We start from the raw sequence: 19,171 nt of genomic DNA, 5'->3' as shown, positions 1-19,171 counted from the left end.
GGAGAAAAAAGTCTGTGTGCAGCATGTAAAAAATAGATAAATGAATAAATCTATAACGTTAAAAAAATAGACTAACAAATGTTTCTGTGTACCTCCTGAGAGGTGTTCAAGTAGCCCTAGTTTGGGAACCACTGATATATTTTTTAAAAAGCAAGGTGGATTTTCATAAAATATCACAATCGTTGCATTTTACAACTGTTACATGTTGTAAGATTAGTTAATAGTCATTTGTTAGATGATCATTTTCTATGAATTGTAATTAAAATGAAACAATTGCATAAATTAGGAGAAATAAAGTGTTGCATGTTGAAACTTATAAATGTTCTATTTTTTTTAAGTTACTGCTATAGCATTCCTTATTACCTTATCCTCTAATTAAAGCGAAACTGTGAACATTTAGTATTTACGGAGTGCTTTTCTAATGGCAGCCCTTCGGACTATACTGTACATATGAAGTAACAGTTTCAAAAAAGTTTGTGATCCCAGATCGAAATTGTCAATTGCATTTTTTTTTGTTTATTTGTATGTACTTTTGATGTCCTGTTGTGGACTGTATGTGTAAACCGTGCAACTTGGTGACAAATGACTTTCCCCATTGCGGATTGATTAATAAAGTTTCTCTAATCTCTAAATGCATCAACTCTATTAATTGTGTTCAAATCATGTGAAGGTTAATTGATTTATTCATATCTACTTACCCTGATCCATGATGCACCACAACAGCAACAAGATCATACAAGCAGCTCCCTGGTAATGACTTCTCAGGCTGCAAATATAAAGAGAACACAAAAGGTTTGTTTGTAAAAGACGTGCGAAACGTTTATTCTAAGTGGGCCACAGTAAGTAATATATTAACAACTAAGTGCAAATACACAAAAAACAATCCCACTACAACAGTAAACAGATGCTCTATACACAAGTGTGTGTGTGTGTGGCCTTGGCATCATACACACACATAAATACGAGTGTGGACATCCCAGATGGTCAGCAGGAGAGTTTCACACCCACTGATCCACTCATATGAATAATACATGATACAGATGCTCCTGCAGAAACTCAGGTCTGCTCACTTCTCTTAATAATTCATGCAGCATTCTCTTTGTCGTCTTAAAGAAAATCGAACATACATTACTCACAATGAGTTAGAGATATTGTGAGGTTCTCAGTGAGTCTCATATAAAAGGTGTTTGTTTCACTTCAGTGATTTTTGGGATAGGGAGGAAATTGTATTAGGGTGATAAACACACCTCATTTTGTGTTTTCCATGTAATGGTCTCACTGTGTACAGTGTTCCTTACATATTGGGGCCAATACCAAAAAATACAAAAAGACAACCCTTTTCAATGTGGCACCAAGTTCAACATTCTGGAGGTAGAAAAAGCTGGTATTGTCAGTAAGTCATTCCCAGTTCATCATTCAAGCAGCCATGAACACACGACGTCACTTAACGGATGAGCAGCGCCACGTGGCCATAGCGCGCCTTCAGGTCGGTGGTGGGCTGTGAACATGGTGTGTATCAAAGTGTCATCAGCAAACTTGCAGCAAGACACAGAACTACTGGCATTGTTCATGACAGACCCAGGAGTGATGGACTGCAATCACGACCAGTACCTAAGGACCTATGCACTCAGACAACGTTATGCTACTGAAACACAGCTGCAGGCCTGTTTACGAGAAGTGAACGGTACTCGGGTGTCCAGACAAATCATTTGCAACCGACTCCACCGCTTGGGCTTGAATGTCAGACGAACGTTGCAGGTGACTCCACTGACACCAAGACACCGCCGTGGCCATTGTCAGTGGGCACAAGACCATGTTCACTGATGAGTGTCGGGTCACCTTGCACAGAAATGATGGTTGTCAGCATTGCTGGAGAAGGCAAGGCAAGCGATGCGCCGAGATCAACATGGTCCCCAGAGTTTGCTTTGGTGGAGGAGGTGCAACAGTCTGGGCAGGCATCACCAGTCAGCGCAAAACACATTTGGTGATTGTCGATGGTTCACGTTCTCACCTCAGACATCATAGAACCCATCATCATCCTCCATCCACCAGCACACCCTCGACTTTCTGTTCATGGATCATCACCTTTACAATAAGTATTGACAAGGCCACTGTGAATGAGGCCCAAAGCCAAGGCAGGCTGACCTGATAATATTGTATCATGTTTTTCTGCAGTCAGTGCCTTCTCCTCGCCTTTCTCTCTCTTTTCTGTTTTAGGTGTCTTGAAGCTAGAGTTGACAGTTACTGATCTGTGGTTCACGGCTCAACTAGTCTGGGACACTGTTCTGATCCTGTTCACATTACACTCCCACCTTAATAAAGTCAACTCCTCCACACCCCTTCCATCCTGACTCCCCCTTCTCTGTTCCCTTACCTAGGTATAACAATGCCCTCTCTTTTCTTATCCTCCCTCTAATAAAATGTTTCTTACCCTTCCTTAGGGAGGGCTGGTGATGGTCACAATAATGCAGTTGAATACTTTTTCTTTATTTGCAATAACAAAACATGCAGAAGGGGAGCAGAGGAATGGCCTTGCTGAACTTTGAGAGTGAAAAATGGAAAAGAAAAGAATGAGAATTTTTATTTCTTCAAGTGGGGGCAAAGCAGAAAAAGTTTGGGAACCACTGATTTAGAGGGTTGGAGGAATTTCTTCCCCCATTAATAACAATATAATCTCTTTTTTTTTTATTGTGATTAAATTCGATCCAGATGAAACTCAGCGAGATAACTGAGGAACCAACCCGACATTACTGAGTCACATTTCATAAAGATCAGTCATTTACAAACTGAGATGAGAACTTCTGAAATGTTGCCAATGATGAGAGACTCATTATAAACAATATGTAGATGCAGATCCTCTCCAAAAGATTAATGGAATATTTCATGGCCTTTGGTTAAACTTTTGTCAAAGTACTTTGACGTAATCCTGTGAAATATTAACTCCTTGGCCGAGATAAAAAATAATTGTTAAATGAGAAAAACATGAAATCAAGCATAGAGCATACCACTACTGTTGCTGATTTAGGAGCACTAGAGGGACTAATATAAGAACATTTTACAAGTTAAAATCACAATAGCTCAGAACTTGTAAAAAAAAAAAAAAAGAGTCAAAACAGAGTCAGGAAATCCGCTTTTCCATCGAACAAAGGAAGAGCTACTGCAAAGACATATGTTCACTGTTTTTGACGTCACTACGATTCTAAAATATTCTTATGTTAGGGTTTCATTCATTCAGACAACTGTTCCTCAGGAAATCCACCTTGATCACCTGACGTGTTTCGACTGTCAACTGCCAGTCTTCATCAGAGGCTCATTGCTTTGATGTTTTCTTGACTTCCGTGTAATAATTGAATCTAAAAGAATCTGTTGGACTCGGTTTTAATGAAAGCATTTATAGTCTGCATGAATAAATACTTCCAGGGTAAGAGTCAAGGAAGAAGCACAGCTTTCTAACATCAACAGCAGTGGCTACCTATCTTTTTTTGTCCCGTGTACCCCCTTTGCATTTTTATCAAATCCTAAATACCCCCTTCACATCATGAGTACCCTCTCCATATTTTATTATGCTTTTTAATTTGTGGAACAAGGGGCTCTCCTAAACCCCTAAGTGTGTCTCCAACATTGGTTCTCTAAAGCTTCATCTACAATTTTAAAACAACGAGTGGAATTTTAAGTAGAATTTATCTAAAAAATAAAAAAACAATGCAATTTTTATGCGATTACAACAATAGTGAGTGTGAAGTCCAAACCATCCAAAAAAGAATTAAAAATATTTACTTTCTTATTTCCGCCTTTTGCTTCTCATCTTTTTTATAAAGTAAATAATTTTATTATGCTGGGCTGTCTAGTTGCGTGGGGCAGGGCCTTAAAAGGGCGGTGCACCATCAGGTCGGGTTGGATCAGCTGGAGACGCTGCGTAATGAGCAGAGGACATCACCTCAGAGCAGCAGGGCGCACAGCGCGAGCAGAGCCATCCAGCTGACACGAGAGTGCAGTGTATGAGAGAGGAGCAGAGACGCCACCGGTATGTTAATCATTGGTTAATGTGCGTTATGGATAAAATGCTCGGGGAAGGTATTTGTTTGACAGACAGGTCAGCGCGTGTTGGACAGGTGCACGTGCGCAATGCACTAAACTGCGCAGCAGATGGGATGGTCAAATCAGTGAGACGTCATCCTTTCTTATTAGAATAATTTGATTTGAGTAGTGTTTAAGTTAATAAAAGGACTATGTGGTTAAATAACTTAAGTAAAAATGATTAAAAGTAAGTCTTTAGTTAAAGATAAAGAAAAGTTCCAGGTGATGTCATAAGTTGAAAATTATTATAGTTTGTTTAAAGTGATTGATATTAATACTTAACACTTAGTGAAATGTGTATTTCCAGTTTAATTAATAAATTAAATAAATAAATAAATGCAATGCAATTTGAGAAAATGTAATGAGAATTCAAATATTTCATAGATCAAGTAAATTTCAAACTAAGGATTTATAATAACTATTTATAAATTAAGTACATTTTAGGTTTGATTTTTAGTTGTGTATTGCTTTATTAGGTGAGTATAATTTGAGCATACTGTTTAATATTACAAAAACATTTACTTTAAATCAGGAAAATGGATCAAGTTAACTAAAAATAACAGTGCTGGTAGACTTAGATTCTTTAATTTAATTGCAAATATAACATCTCAGCATGAGAAAATTGTTTATGCTTTGATTCTAACTTTCCCTCTTCTTCCTTTGTCCAGGTTAACAACCTGCTTAAACCTGCTTAACCAAGGAACAGTTAAAATAAACTGTCAACCAAGCACAGAGTTGTTCTCAGCGTCCTCTGTCTTCCTCTCTGGCCCTTCAAGTTGGGCAGTGGTGTTACAAACACATACAAACTTGACAGTTGTTAACCAACTAGCAGCTTGGGGAGGAGATGATCAAGGACCTCTAAAGACCAAAGAACTGCTGACGCGATAGAGAAGACTGTAAAACAGCTAAAGAGAGAAAGAACCCGTCTGAAGAGCAGCTTTACCAGGCAGGCCAACCGTATCTGGAAAAGATTGCGTAGAGTACATCAGCCCAAACTCTCTCTTGTTGGGACGAGCTAGTCCCCGCGGCGATCCCGGCAACTTCCAATTTGATGGTTATCCATATAAAAGAATCCAAGTTATTCAATCTGAGGTCAGCAAGTTTTGGAAGAATTGGTCATTGTTCATATAGTCTCCTATGTAAAATGTAGCTAATTATTGTGTCCTATTGTCAGAAGGTAGAAACATAAAACAATCCTGTTTCAATATATTACAAGAAAAGTTAGTATTTTATTGAGCAACAGTACTGTTAGTTTGTACTAAATTTGTCCAAAAAAAAAAATAGCCTAAAATGGAATTAGGTACATTTTCTGATTATTTTTAAATTAATTGTTAAATCTTTCCAAGTACCCCCTGTAATGTGCTCCGCTACCCCTAAGGCAGTCTGCAACCTGCGGCTCTGGAGCCTCATGTGGCTCTTTGAGCCTTTTGCAATGGCTCCCTGTAGCTTTACAAAAACAAATTAATCTAATGAATTGTTATTTTTTACAGAGGGTATTGATGATTAATGACATTAACTTCAAATAAAATGATGAAACAATTAGTTAACCTCAAAATAAATCACATTGTGCAATAACTCTGTCACCTTCCTACTTCAACTCCTGTAAACTCAGACCATCAATTTTCCTGTGGCTAACCTTAAGTTTTAAATCCCTGGTAAGATAACAAAAATTCTATGATAGAAGAAAATAGAGACTTCATTTGTGTGTGGAAAAAAATATTTAATTGCCAACATGCCAGCTTAATATGTATGCTTAATATGTTGCAAAAAATTAGGAATTACCATGTGTTGACTGACATGATCATGTGTTATCAAATTCAAGTTATTTTTTGTAGCCCTTCAAAAAATGATTAAATATTATTTTAACTGTATAGAATTTCATACACTGTATTGTCTTCATTGAGAAGCATTTTTTTGGCTCAGGAAGGACTTTAATTGAGGTGAGATTAGGCAAAATGGCTCCTTTGAGAGTGAAGATTGAAAACCCCTGGTCTAAGGGTATATAGGGCCTATATAAAATCAATTTTTATTGTTTTTAAAATTTTGTTTTATTTTTTTCCAAATTCCTTTTTTTTCCACATTCTTTTTTTTCTTTTAGAAATATGAATACATTTTTTCAGACAATATTACTTTTTAGCTCCTGTGAGGAAAGAAAATAAATCCTAAAAAAAAAAAAAAAAACTATAATTAAACAAAAATGTATGCCAAAAATAAAAATTTCATTTAAAATAACGAGGAAGCTACAATAAAAAGGTATATATAAGTTGTACTGACATGGATTATTCTGACTGCTCCTTTTTAATTATGTATATGTCATATAAATATGTATGAGAGCTGCATTAATGTCACCCAATGTCCCCTCAGGGATCAATGGTTTACTGAATCTGAGCAGGTTTATTGTTTAAGTTTTGATCAACTTCATTTAATTTAAATGATGCTGATGACATCATGCCTGACCACAAGGATTAGACAAAAACAAATGGAGGCAAGGATGCATCAGGTATTTCACCACTAGGAGCCAGAATATTTTACAGTATTAGAAACGATGTTTAAGACTCTACAAACCCTGGCATCAGTGGTCTCTTCCACAACAACAGCCAACTTTATCTACAGGTTTTCTGCAGCAGTGATGAGATGTTGTTCAAACACTTTGAGAAGGTGAAGATGATGTAGAATGCTCACGTTTTCATAGAGCGCCTCAGCGCTCGACAAGAAACTAAAGGAGTTTCACAGACACATTAAAGTTAAGCGGGAACTAATTGGCTCCGTATTTTGGAGTGAGTGATGAGTTGCGTAGTTTTCTTTGGCAGTTTAGACGATGTTTCGTGTGGTTTAGACTTTAGGATGGTGTTTGAAGCGGCCGCGATGGGAGGGGGGCGAGAAGTGCACCTAACTCATTCACTGCCAGCCATTTTCAGAGCAGCTAACCCCATATTGCCAGGCGTTTTAGATCTTTCAAGATCCATAGAATATTTTGTACTATGACAATCTGAAACCAGATTCTGAAAGATTAGACTCTCTACTTTCCTCAGAATATAATTTTTTTGTTGATAGGGTGTTTTCGTTCTTCCGTAATCAGTAGTTGAATAGAGGCAAGTTTCACACAAATCGCCAGTTTGTGACAAAAAGCTGAGAAAAACTTATTAGTGACTTTGAAGCTAATTTTTATTGCTTTAGGGACACCACAACATTGGTTTCCTTCTATAAACCTACAAAAACAACATTGAGACCGGGCTTTTGATGGCAAAATTGTTATTATTTTGCTATCTGGGTCAGAGTTGTATGGTTTTCTTACTGTATTTTGGCCTTCCTCCAAGTCTCCCCCCCATCATTCTCCACACAAGCAACTTCCTCCTCCTCCTGGACATGCCGAGTCTCACCACTTGCCCCTCGTTTTCTCTCACCATCGCGACACTCAATAGTCCACTTAGTTCCACACATGCTCTGGTCGAGTGTGAGCTGCTGTGAACTTCAGCATCAACTCTCGTTGAGCCATTTACTGTCTTGTAAACACTTTTCCAGTTTCTCTGAGCTCTGCCCATCAAGGGTGATCTCTCTTCCAAAAGTGCACTGCTGCCACCTACATGTCACCAGTTGGTCACTAGCAATCCCAGTCAAAAAACACAATTGACGTCTTTAGACATCTTTGGCAGTCAATGAGTTAAAGTTAAGCGAGAACTAATCGGCTCCTTATTTTGGAGTGAGTGATGAGTTGCGTAGTTTTCTTTGGCAGTTTTTGACGATGTTTCGTGTGGTTTAGACTTTAGGACAGTGTTTGAAGCGGCCAGGATGGAAGGGGGGGCGAGCAGTGCATCTAATCGTGGTCCGGGGAAACATTTACCCATTAAAAAAAAATGTTTGTTGCCTCACGATGGCGGCGTTTCATCCACATTCTGTCAATTTCAGCGTTCAACAGTGGATTCCATTTTCATTGGTCGATTACGTGATTCCGTCCGCGATTCCGTTAACGTGGATTTTATAGGGCCCTAGGTACGCGTACCCCTGTTTGGGAACCACTGATTTACAGGTTGGCCATGCATGTCAATGATGTTTAAACTACAACAGTGATACCTGAGAATAAGCATGTCCCCTAATGATGAGCTCACCTCCAGTAGGTATCCCCTCATGTCCAACTCTTTCAGGGGAAACTCCACATACGTGTCCACCTTGTTCCTCAGAAATGCTGTCCAATGGAATCGCTTCAGGTGCAGGCACAAGACCTACCATAGCAAAGAAAACCTCTACTCAACACAAAAAAACATTGTCCCGATATAGCAGACAGAAGAAATGAAAACTTCTGTTGAAGGTTTGTATTACAGTCATTTTGAGTTTTGTACTTTTGGCAGCTTTTGGACCCAGAATTTCTTAGTTGATTTCTGTCTCTTCTTACAGTAGTGGCAGTAGTATAATTCAGTTTCATCCAGTTCTTCCAGGTCTGTGAAGCTCCGTAAGCAGTCTAAAAAATGGACAGTTCAAACATGCAACGTGAGAATTAAAAAATAAATAAAACAACAGTCACTCAGACAACAAAGCATGTGAAATCTCTTACCACGCAGGGTACATGTTGGCCCTGGCTCCTGGTCCTTACTTCTCTTTTGTCTGAACTGACTGGGAATGTCCAGAGACAGATCTGAGGGACAGATAACACTTTTACATGTTTTAACTATTAATTGTATAAATAAAATGGTCTTAAATCTCTTAGTGGCAAGATGAGCAGAGGGACAAGTATTAGGAGTGTGACGATATCTCGATATGGCGATATATCGTGATATTTTTTCGCACGATCGATCATCGATATGCTTGCGCTAATTATCATTTTTTTATTATTTTTTTTCAAAACCTTTTCTGCTTTTGCACTAAAATGTGCAGGTACGTCTTCATAGAAATGTTGTCACTGTTTATTGAAGGAACCAATATATTGTTTACTGGAATAATTCACTATAATGGTGTCACTGGTAAGAAAGACCCAATTTATACAGAAAGCACTATTGGAGATACTTATTTGTTTACATTGGTATGTTGACACTTATTTACAGAAATGTTGCACTAAAATAGTGTCACTGTTCATAGGACACTTTTTAAATTTATTGTCTTTCAGAGATATAAAATAAAAATGTTATTTTTTCACTCAATCTTTTTTTTCTTGTTATGTCATAGATTATCGTAGATTGATTTTTGACCAATATATCGACAATAGCAGTATCGTCATATCGTGAGATAATCGTTATTGTGAGCTTTGTATCGTGTATTGTATCGTGAGGTACCCAGAGGTTCCCACCCCTAACAAGTTTTACTATCAGGGTTAGGGTCAATTATAATTGTAATCGCGTAATTGATTATTAATTACAATTATGGCATAATTACATTTGTAATTGTAATTCAAAAAATATTTTGCTGTCATAATCCTATTCAAATTGTAATTGAGTTTAGATAATTGACATTGTAATTGCCTTGAAAATTCAATAAGTCATCAATTTTAATTAAGCGTAAAACTGGGGAACCATGTTAGAGTTGTATGAACAGTTCTACACATATGTGGGTAATTAAAATATGTTTCATATCGAGCTTTCACACATTCTACCATTTAAAAAAAATTTGATTGAGAAACCTAACAAGGTAATCAATAGATAGGAAATAAATTAGATAATATATATTTGTTTTTAGTAGGGATGTAACGATTAATCGTAAGGCAGTTAAAAATCGATTCATAGGTACCACGGTTCACATCGATGCTCTGAAAATTTAAACAGCAGAGGGCGCTATATATTAATCCTTCCAGAAGCGGACGTGGCGGGCGGAATCTGCTACTATTTTCTTTCTGGCCGCCATTTACTGTTAAACATGCTCATAAATGATTCTTTACCCCTTTAGCACCGAAAGAATATCTGTAATATTACGTGAATATCTGTAAAAGTCACGTTTTTCTATTAGCTCTGTCTGCTAGCATAGCTTCTCTTCTTCACTGGTGGAATATCTGCATGCCAACCGACCATTGGGTTACCAGCGCCCTCTGCTGGTCCCAACAAATATCTGACGTAAATACAGTAAAATGACTGTTTTCTTTTTTTTTTAAAGTCCAATTGTTAAGGCACAAAATACATTTTCAGTTGCACTTTTAAAAAGAAAAATAACTATTATGTAGTTTTGAATTGTTTACTATAGAACCAGAATTTAAATTAATGGGCTTCTTCTTCATTTGTATTATTCCTTTATTTATTTCATTCAAGATTTATTTTTAGTTAAATTGCATTGTTTTGAATAGTTTATCAAAGGATTCTTTTGACAATGAAAAATAAAAGGAAAATAGTACAGTGTTTTCCCCAAAAAAATAAAGGAATATTTTTCAGTCATCATTTGTCTACAGTCCCATTTTGTAAAATAAATCGGGAGAAAATCGTATCGTGAACCCAGTATCGTGAATCGAATCGTATCGGGAGTTGAGTGAATCGTTACATCCCTAGTTTTTAGTGTATTTTACAGCTGATTTAGGATCTGTTATCATAAGAGATTTCTAACAGAAATCTAACAAAAGAGGAAGGTACATTTTTTATTATTATTTATTATCTATTAAAAGCTCAGTAATTGTGATTTATTGTAATTTAACTTTAGTAATTGAAAACATAATTGTAATTGATTTTCTTAGGATAAAAAACAACACATCATCAGTAGGGTAAAATGCTGTAATCGTAATTAAACTGTAATTAAACATAAATGAAGATGTAATTGTAACTGAAAAATGTAATTGACATCAACCCTGATTACTACCATTGTAATATTTTGGTTCTTTATCAAAACTTGATTTCTTACCAAGAAATGGATCAAACTTCCGAGACTCTGTCCCACATATCAGGCAGTTAACTTCATTCTGAAGAACACCACCAAAATTGTGTGTGACAACACTGGCAGTGCCATTTCTGTAACGGAGGAGGAAGTGTAACATAGTTTACACCAAATATTCTGCAGTTCTTTGATCGTCAAATTGATCAACAGAAACACAAAATGTCATGTTATCTCAAGATTAACCAGTGTAATTATATAAAGGTATTTATTTCACTATGCATGAAGCTATAGATCAGTGGTTCTCAAACTTGTTTGACTCAAATACCCCCTTCCTCCTTCCAAGTCCCCCCTTTGTCCAACTTCAGAATTTTACTCTGAATTCTATGAAAACACAACTATAGAATATAATGATGAAATGAGCTATAACATATATTTTAAAGAATCTCATGTTGTAAATGAGTGGAATTAAATAGTATTTAGTGCCTCCTGAATACATGTATTTATATAGTTTTTCATTTATGGTCATCTCCCTCCTGATGTGGGACCAAGACTCACTCTTTGTATTTTCAGTTCATGTTTTCTATTTAGACAATTTTGTGTAATTTTGTATGTTTTGTTGTTGTTTGTCTGTTCTTTTTATTTCTCTTATTTTGTGTGTTTTTCTTGTCATTTTTGTGTGTTGTTGATATTATTTAACTTATTCCATCTCATTGTGTGTTTTTAGTGTAACTTAGTTGTTTCTTATGTTGCTTTGTATGGTTCTCTGTTATTTTTGTGTATTTTGTAGTGATCTTGTGAATCTTTCTCTCATTTGTTGTCATATTTTTCTTTCATTGTGTGTGTTTTTGGTGTCATTTTGTGCATTTTGTTGTTGTTTGTCTGTTCTTTTTATGATTCAGTATTTTTTTGTCTTATTTTGTGTGTTTTCTTGTTGTTTTGTGAGTTCCTGGTAATATTTAGTATGATTATCATTTTCAACTAAAACTAAACAATATAAAACCCCATATTTTTAATGCTTTCATTTGTTTATTTTCCACACTCTCAAGTACTCCTGTAGTTCCATTGCGTACCCCCATTTGAGAAACACTGCTTTAGATAAACAGCTATCAGTTGGGGTAAAAAAAATTAAAAAAAAAACAGACATAAATGCTAAAAGGAGAGGAACAGAAAAAAAGACTGAAAACGCGAAACTCACATGCAGCATTTTCCCTCCACGGTGGAGAGTCGGTGTCCATCCTGGGGTGAGACTGGATAAGACGCTCCGTTGCGACTGTGCTGCAGCTCCCTGTGAAGGTGATCCAGCAGGTAACGCATGAACTCATGAGCATCCTGCTGTTGGTATCCCCTGTAAACACATGGAATGGTTTAAACTAGAGCGGATATAAAATGCTTAGGGTCCGTGTCGATACTGCAGGGTTTAAAAAGCCGATATCCACTGAATCTGACAATAACTGATAAATTGGTCGATAGCTGATCTATGAAAAAAGAACATTGATATACAGAGGATATACTGTACATACTGTAAATTTTCATAATACCTAAAATATGATTCAAAACAAAGAATTAAAACAATACTAAATTAAAATAAGGAGAAAAAAAAAATCATATATAACATTTCTCAAATCTCAAACATTAAAAGCCTCAATTAAACCTTAAACCAGACACGGGCACCTAGCGGCCACATGCGACCCGTACTCTAATTTTGACTGGCCTCTGAGTTAAAAACACAAACAAAATTACAGTAATATACACTAGACAACATAAATACACAAAATGACTCCAAAAACATACAACGCCTAAATGAAAAACAAAAAACAAAAAACCACACCAAATGAGAAAAACAAACGATAAAATTACAAAACGACAACAAAAATACACAAATTGGCTCAAACAATAAAAAACCAAACAAAATGAGACAAAAATAATTTAAATAACTTCAAAAACACATAAAAGTAAAAACACAGAAAGCAAAGGGACCACAAAAAATGAAGCAAAACAATAAATTACACCAAAAACACATGAAATGACAACACAAACACAAAGATTGGTCATTATTCTAAATGTTGACATGAATGTGGATCATTTGACCCTCGAATCAGAAAATCACTTTTTTGTGGCCCTGCTGTGATAAACGTTGTCCACCTCTGCCTTAAACAATGATTGCGTGACTTCTCCCAGTGTTGTAAATGTGTAATTATTATAAAGTGTCAGCTTATAATTTAGCCACAGAGCCACTGAATATCTATTCAGAACAAACGTTAATACATCAGTTGCATATTAAAACCAGACCGATTCGTCGTCCTGGATTATTGACCGATGTCGATCAATCGGTGATAGGTAAAATCAATCTGATTAATTGGTCTGACTCTAGTGTAAATGTTGTGAACAAAAACCCGTACAAACATGTAGAAACATGTAGAACAGAGTTCATAAATGATGTGAAATTCATCACCTTTGATTATCTCTATTTTGGAGATTTACCTGAAACTTGGCATGATCTTCCATACAGCGTAAAATAAAGAGTCTGGACTGAAGGCCGTCTGGTTTCCTTGCCATAGAGAACAAAGAGTTTTCCTGAACTCTTCCACCAAAGACCTGCACAAATTAAATCAAGAATATTCAAAACACTTATAATGTATAAAATCCACCAAACATGTGCCAAACTAAACCCCTGGTACAATAAAGAGCATTTATGCATGTAGAGCAGAGCAGCAGAGGTGGATGGTGACAAAGACAGGATTCTCCCAGCTTTAGTCAAATTCAATTCAAGACTTTTTAAGATAAATTAAATTTATGACCAATTTTACAGTAAATATAATTGGGAGAAAAAAACCCCACATCAATTACATAGGGTTAGGGTAGATTTTTTTTATTCCAGTGTCTAGTGCAGATGTACAACTGGCACCCACAAAACACACAAAATAACAGTAAAATACACAAAAAAAACCAGACAAAAATAATCAACATCACCCCAAAAAATACAAGATGACTACAAAAATAGCCAGAAATCTATAAAACAGAAAAATATTTGATGGGCAGGCAATTTTGGTTAAATTTAAATTTTTCCCATGTTGTTTATAATTTTTTTTTTTAAATGTGAGACCAATTACAATCATAAAATCATACTTATGTGTTAAAATTTAGAACTTTTCAAACATTGATTTAAGACATTTTAAGGACAATTAAGGACTTATTTTTAGATTCATAAATGTTATGCCTTCTAGGACTTTTTAAGGATTTGAGTTGATTTGATTTATTTATTTATCTTAAACATAACAAAACAATGTAAAGCAATCATTGCTCACTTAAAAAGAGCCCCAATAATGCTTGAGAAGGGGTAGAAATAAGCTCAACACTTATCTAATCCTGCCCCTACTTTAAAGCTATTTCACAAAGAGCAAAATGACTGATATTTGAGCAAATGCATTATATATACATATAAATATAAATACACATAAAAATAAACAAAAACAAGCATTTATAGTCCTCCTTATACTTAAATCAACCTCCACATGTCTAATAAGTTTTGCTTAATAAAAAAAAAAAGAAATATCTTCATGTTGTTACAACTTTTAATTTTAATATTAAAACTGTTCCAAAGCGATAAATCCCCACAAACTAAGATGCACATGCTTTTCAAAGTAGTCTGGAAAGTTCTCTTTCTAAAGTTTAATTCCCCCCACAAATCATAATCCCCTTTTCTACTCTACAACAGTGTTCTGTATTTAGCTTTATACATTTTTAAGATGTTTTAAACTTAATCAAATCCATAAACTGAATTTCTTATAGACTTCAGAAACAGGGGGTAAGTATGGTCCAGATATCCTGCATGATTTATGATCCGTACAATCCTCAGGAACCCTGCAAAGACTTGTGTTTCCTGATGACTCACATGATGAACGTTAGTTATTACAGTTGACGTTATCGACTACAGCAACTAACAGCAATGCCCAGATGGTAATAAAGTTCCTTACACAGTATTGTCCCCTTGGCTGCGGGTGTGGTACATCCTTCTTCCTGCCGTCTTACCGCTGCGTAGAGCCACTGCAGGCAGCTCCTTGAAATAACAGCTGAATTGCTCAATGTTGCTGCCAAAGAAACACATGAAGTCAGAAGATCTGTGACGCCCTGATATAAAAACTATTTAACGTGATAAAATCAAGACGGCGATTTGTTTTCTACTTCATGCGTTATTGAAAATCAGGATTGGGGTCAATTTTAATTGTAATTGCGTAATTAATAATTAAAGTATCTTTATTATTGATCCTGCCATGGGAAAATGTATTTTATATTACAGCTAATATTAGATAAAGTGCAATAAAAACAAAATAAACAACACAATAATAGAGGCTATATATAAATATAAATAGAAACAGAAAAAAAGATATAAATGTATTATAATAATATGATATAATAAAAATATATTATAATATACATGATTTAATGCTTTTGTAAGCGTAAATTAATTGCAATTGAGTTCAGATAATTGACTTGGTAATTGTAATTGGCATGGAAATTATATAAAATGTGTCAATTACAATTTAATGAAAGGCAAACCTAGGGAACCATGTTACAGTTTTATGTCTTACACATACGTAGTAAACATTTACATAAATGTGTTTCATGTCAGCTTTTCCCACAACCTGTCTGTTATTTTCAGGATCATTTTACCATTTAAAAAAATTCAATATAGGGGTATAATTACTCAAAAAAACAACTAACAATTTCATTGATTAGGAAGCCTAACAGGGAAACCAAGAGATGAAAAACAAAAGTGTATTTTACAGCTGATTTAAGACATGGGTCAAAACTGACCCGTTATCATAAAAGATGCTAACAAAAAGCTAACACAAGAAGAAGGTTATGTTTTATGGGCTTATTTATTTCAGGCTCAATAATTGTGATTGATTGTAATTGGACATTAATAATTGAGAACGTAATTGTAATTGACTTTCAGGGGGAAAATAATTGTAAGTTTAGTTCTAATTGGAAAAATGCCAGTCACCATAATTGTAATTTAGTTGTAATTAAACATGGATAAATGTAATTAACCCCAACCCTGTTGCAGACCAAAACCTGAGGCTAATTCTAGATTCAAGTGGAAAAAAAGGAAAAAAATTTAAAAAGTGGATGTTATTTAACACTAAAAAAGGATTAAGCTGTTTTTCAAACAGTCATTTACAAAGAGTGTTCTGTGTAATCCCCCTGAGTGAGACCCCAGACTTGACTAATAATGTGGAAAACATGGGGCCCAGGCTCTGCAGGGGCACAGCTACACAATTAAAGCCTGAACTTTCCTGCCACCCACATCCAGAACCTAATTCCTAGTGGACGACCTTACCTTAGCGACTGCAGGATAGCATTCATGAAGCACGTGTTGCCTAAGTTTCGTAAACCAGTGGCAGTTAAAACTGTGCCGCCCTGAAAGAAAAAATATATACATGTGTAGTTGAACCAAATGTTTTTGCTCTACTGCTAGAACTCATTCAACTGAAAAAGAAATGCTGGCAAATTAAAAAAAAAAAAGAAGAGAAGAGATTAGGGGTGTCCCGATCCGATATCGGTCCGATAACAGCCAGAAAACGAACATCGGATTTTATTGGAATCCATCTAAAATCTCGAATATAATATTCATTGTTTTTTGGATTTATTTTTTCAATATCTTCTATTTCTTTTATTCAATCATAGAATATTCTTCTTCTAAAAGATGAATCATATGTGATCCACTGGTTTATAATAAATGGGTTAGTGTTTTTTTAATAATCAAGCCTTTTCTAACATTTCACACAACAAAATAAGTAATAAAAGTATGTATGATTCGTGCCGTTGTTAAATCGGATTGATATTGGCCAATACTCAAGGCCGCAATATCGGTATTGTATCGCAAGTGAAAAAGTTGTATCGGGACATCCCTAGAAGAGATACACTTTGACATGAGAACGAAACAATTACCTGAGACTAAGTTCTAGGGCTGGGCGATATGAACAAAAATTTATATCGCAATATTTTCTCTCAAAACAGCGATATACGATATAAATCTTGATATTTTTAACTCCAAAAAAGTCTTAGCAGAAAGACAATTCTAGGTCAAATTTGGTGATACATAAAGCCACACAGGCACATTCATTAATTAAAGAAACAGCTGCACAATACATGCCACTTTTGGCTTTTTCTCTGAGAAGGGACAGCACGTGTGAGTGAGTTCTGTAGTATGGGTTAGGACACTTAGAAATCCATCTACGGCAAAGGTGTCAAACTCATTTTAGTTCAGGGACCAAATACGGAGCAGTTTGATCTCAAGTTGGCCACAGATTTTAAGCAGGAAAACGAGTAATTTCAGCATCATTGTGCACTAGTTTGCACTCCAACATCTACATAAAATACAAAAATATGTAAGAAACCAATAATATCCAAGCAGTAAGTGACAAATATCAGTCCCAAAGGGATCTTCACTTTAATTTTCCTAGATTTGTGACCAATTTTTATTTAATTAAGGCAATTACGATGTAATAATTTGAGGAATATTGAAGGATTTTGTAAGAATGTTGACTTTTTTTTAACAGTTTAACATTAAAAATGACTGCAATCATGCAATATAAGCATATGTGTCATTTTTACTTTCTCCTGCGGGCCGAAGTGGATGCTTCAAATGGCCGGATGTGGCCCCCGGGGCCTTGAGTTTGACACATGTGACCTACGGTAACTGTGCTTTTCATGCTGTTCTGAAAAGTAGCAAGAGCAGCAACTCGTAAAACCAGTATTTTAATACAAAATAAGCTATAAACTAAAAACATTTCCATATAGGCAATATTGTAATTTTCTATATCACCAAAATGAAAAACTCGATATATCTTGAATCTCGATATATTGCCCAGGCCTATTAAGTTCTACTTACATTGTTTTTCAACAACTTGCTGTCAGGAAGTGGACTCTCTAGAAGTTTCCGTTTTCTCTGTCTGTCATTCAGTGCTGGACTGTAAACAATCACAAATATGAAAGTGTCTTTTTTATTACTTCTACTTAATTCATCTCACTTCTTAAAATATATGAATCAAAACTAAAACAAAATACAACAAATGAAAGAGAAGAGAAAATGTGACCCTGGATATTAAGAGTAAACATAAGGTAAAGCATGAGTGAAACTGTTGTTTTTTAATTGTTATTACTTACTTTTCTAAAGTCTGGAGATATTCCCTCACCTTCTGCACCTGTCCAAGCTTGGTGTCATTTACTGCAAAGTCATCACATCTGTAACTGTGAAAAGACAATTGGCTGAGACTTGAAAATAAGACCTCACCAGCTTTACCCATTACCCTTGGAAATGCACAAAATCTAAATAGCGCAATAAAAACTGGTAATGGAAACACCTGAATTTTAAAAAAAACCCACTCAAATATTCACGCTTTCATGAGGAGGAATTTAAGGCGTTTCAATATTGAAATGTGTCGCAAATGCGCCATGGAAACACTTTCTGCAAATATACAACACAGAATGTAATGTACCTGGTCACATGACCACTTCTCATTTCTTAGCATTATACTTTAAAATTATTACTGCCATATTAGAAGTGAAACAACAAAGGAATATAAAGATTTATAAGGAGGTTCTGAGCATCCATCTTTCTGCAACAAAGTCTCACGGGATGAGATTTCAAGAGTTACGAGGCTCCAAAACAACGTTCAATGGAAACACGTTCAAAGCGCAATTATACTTGGTCGACATTTCGAAATAACGCTTTTAATTTGTGAAAATCTGTAATGGAAATGCAGCTCGTAGCTGTGTTTTCATTACAGTTTTACGCAAAATGAAAGTGATATTTTTAAAGTATATTTATAATTGCGCTTTAACTGCAGAAAGCTTATAACACTCTGCATTGTTTTTGTTGTTTACTCTCTAATGTGGCACTAATAATTGTAAAGTATAATGATAAGAAATCTCTGGGTCTCCTCTTCTAAAGTGGTCATGTGACCAGGTACATCACATCATTTGATGCGTAATTGTGAAAAAAGTATTTCCATGGCGCTTTTGTGACACTTTTCAGTATCAAAACGTCTGAAAAAAAATCTTTTTACTGATATTTGAGTGTTTTTTTTTTTTTGTTTTTAATTCAGGTGTTTCCATTAGCAAGTTTTATTGTGCTATTTTGATTTTTTGCGCATTACCAATGGTAATGGAAACAGTTACTCTCTCAATGGGACTACCTGTATAAATAAAGGTTATAAATAAATAACTACATTAAATATGTTTAGCGGTATTTAGCATTGCAAAACAAAAACACTCATGTTCCCACACAAAGGCTTGTCAGGACAATGAC

The 19,171-nt window shown here is 35.3% G+C and overlaps 1 protein-coding gene across 1 annotated transcript in view; it reads right to left on the bottom strand.

The window, feature by feature from the left end:
* usp3 (ubiquitin specific peptidase 3) overlaps positions 1-19,171 on the bottom strand; it is a 29,035-nt gene that overhangs the window by 1,894 nt on the left and 7,970 nt on the right. The window contains exons 4-14 of the mRNA XM_028449570.1: positions 18,028-18,111; positions 17,753-17,831; positions 16,199-16,278; positions 14,832-14,945; positions 13,339-13,452; positions 12,053-12,202; positions 10,885-10,991; positions 8,627-8,707; positions 8,415-8,533; positions 8,184-8,297; positions 699-766 (exon numbers count right to left, since the gene is read on the bottom strand). Of these exons, the coding sequence (XP_028305371.1) occupies positions 699-766; positions 8,184-8,297; positions 8,415-8,533; positions 8,627-8,707; positions 10,885-10,991; positions 12,053-12,202; positions 13,339-13,452; positions 14,832-14,945; positions 16,199-16,278; positions 17,753-17,831; positions 18,028-18,111 (1,110 nt within the window). The remainder of the gene's footprint in view (positions 1-698; positions 767-8,183; positions 8,298-8,414; positions 8,534-8,626; positions 8,708-10,884; positions 10,992-12,052; positions 12,203-13,338; positions 13,453-14,831; positions 14,946-16,198; positions 16,279-17,752; positions 17,832-18,027; positions 18,112-19,171) is intronic.

Source organism: Gouania willdenowi, chromosome 6 (assembly GCF_900634775.1).
Source record: "Gouania willdenowi chromosome 6, fGouWil2.1, whole genome shotgun sequence".
Taxonomy (NCBI): Eukaryota; Metazoa; Chordata; class Actinopteri; order Blenniiformes; family Gobiesocidae; genus Gouania; species Gouania willdenowi.
The sequence above is the reverse complement of the archived record's forward strand: the minus strand, read 5'-3'. Positions and strand labels throughout refer to the sequence as shown.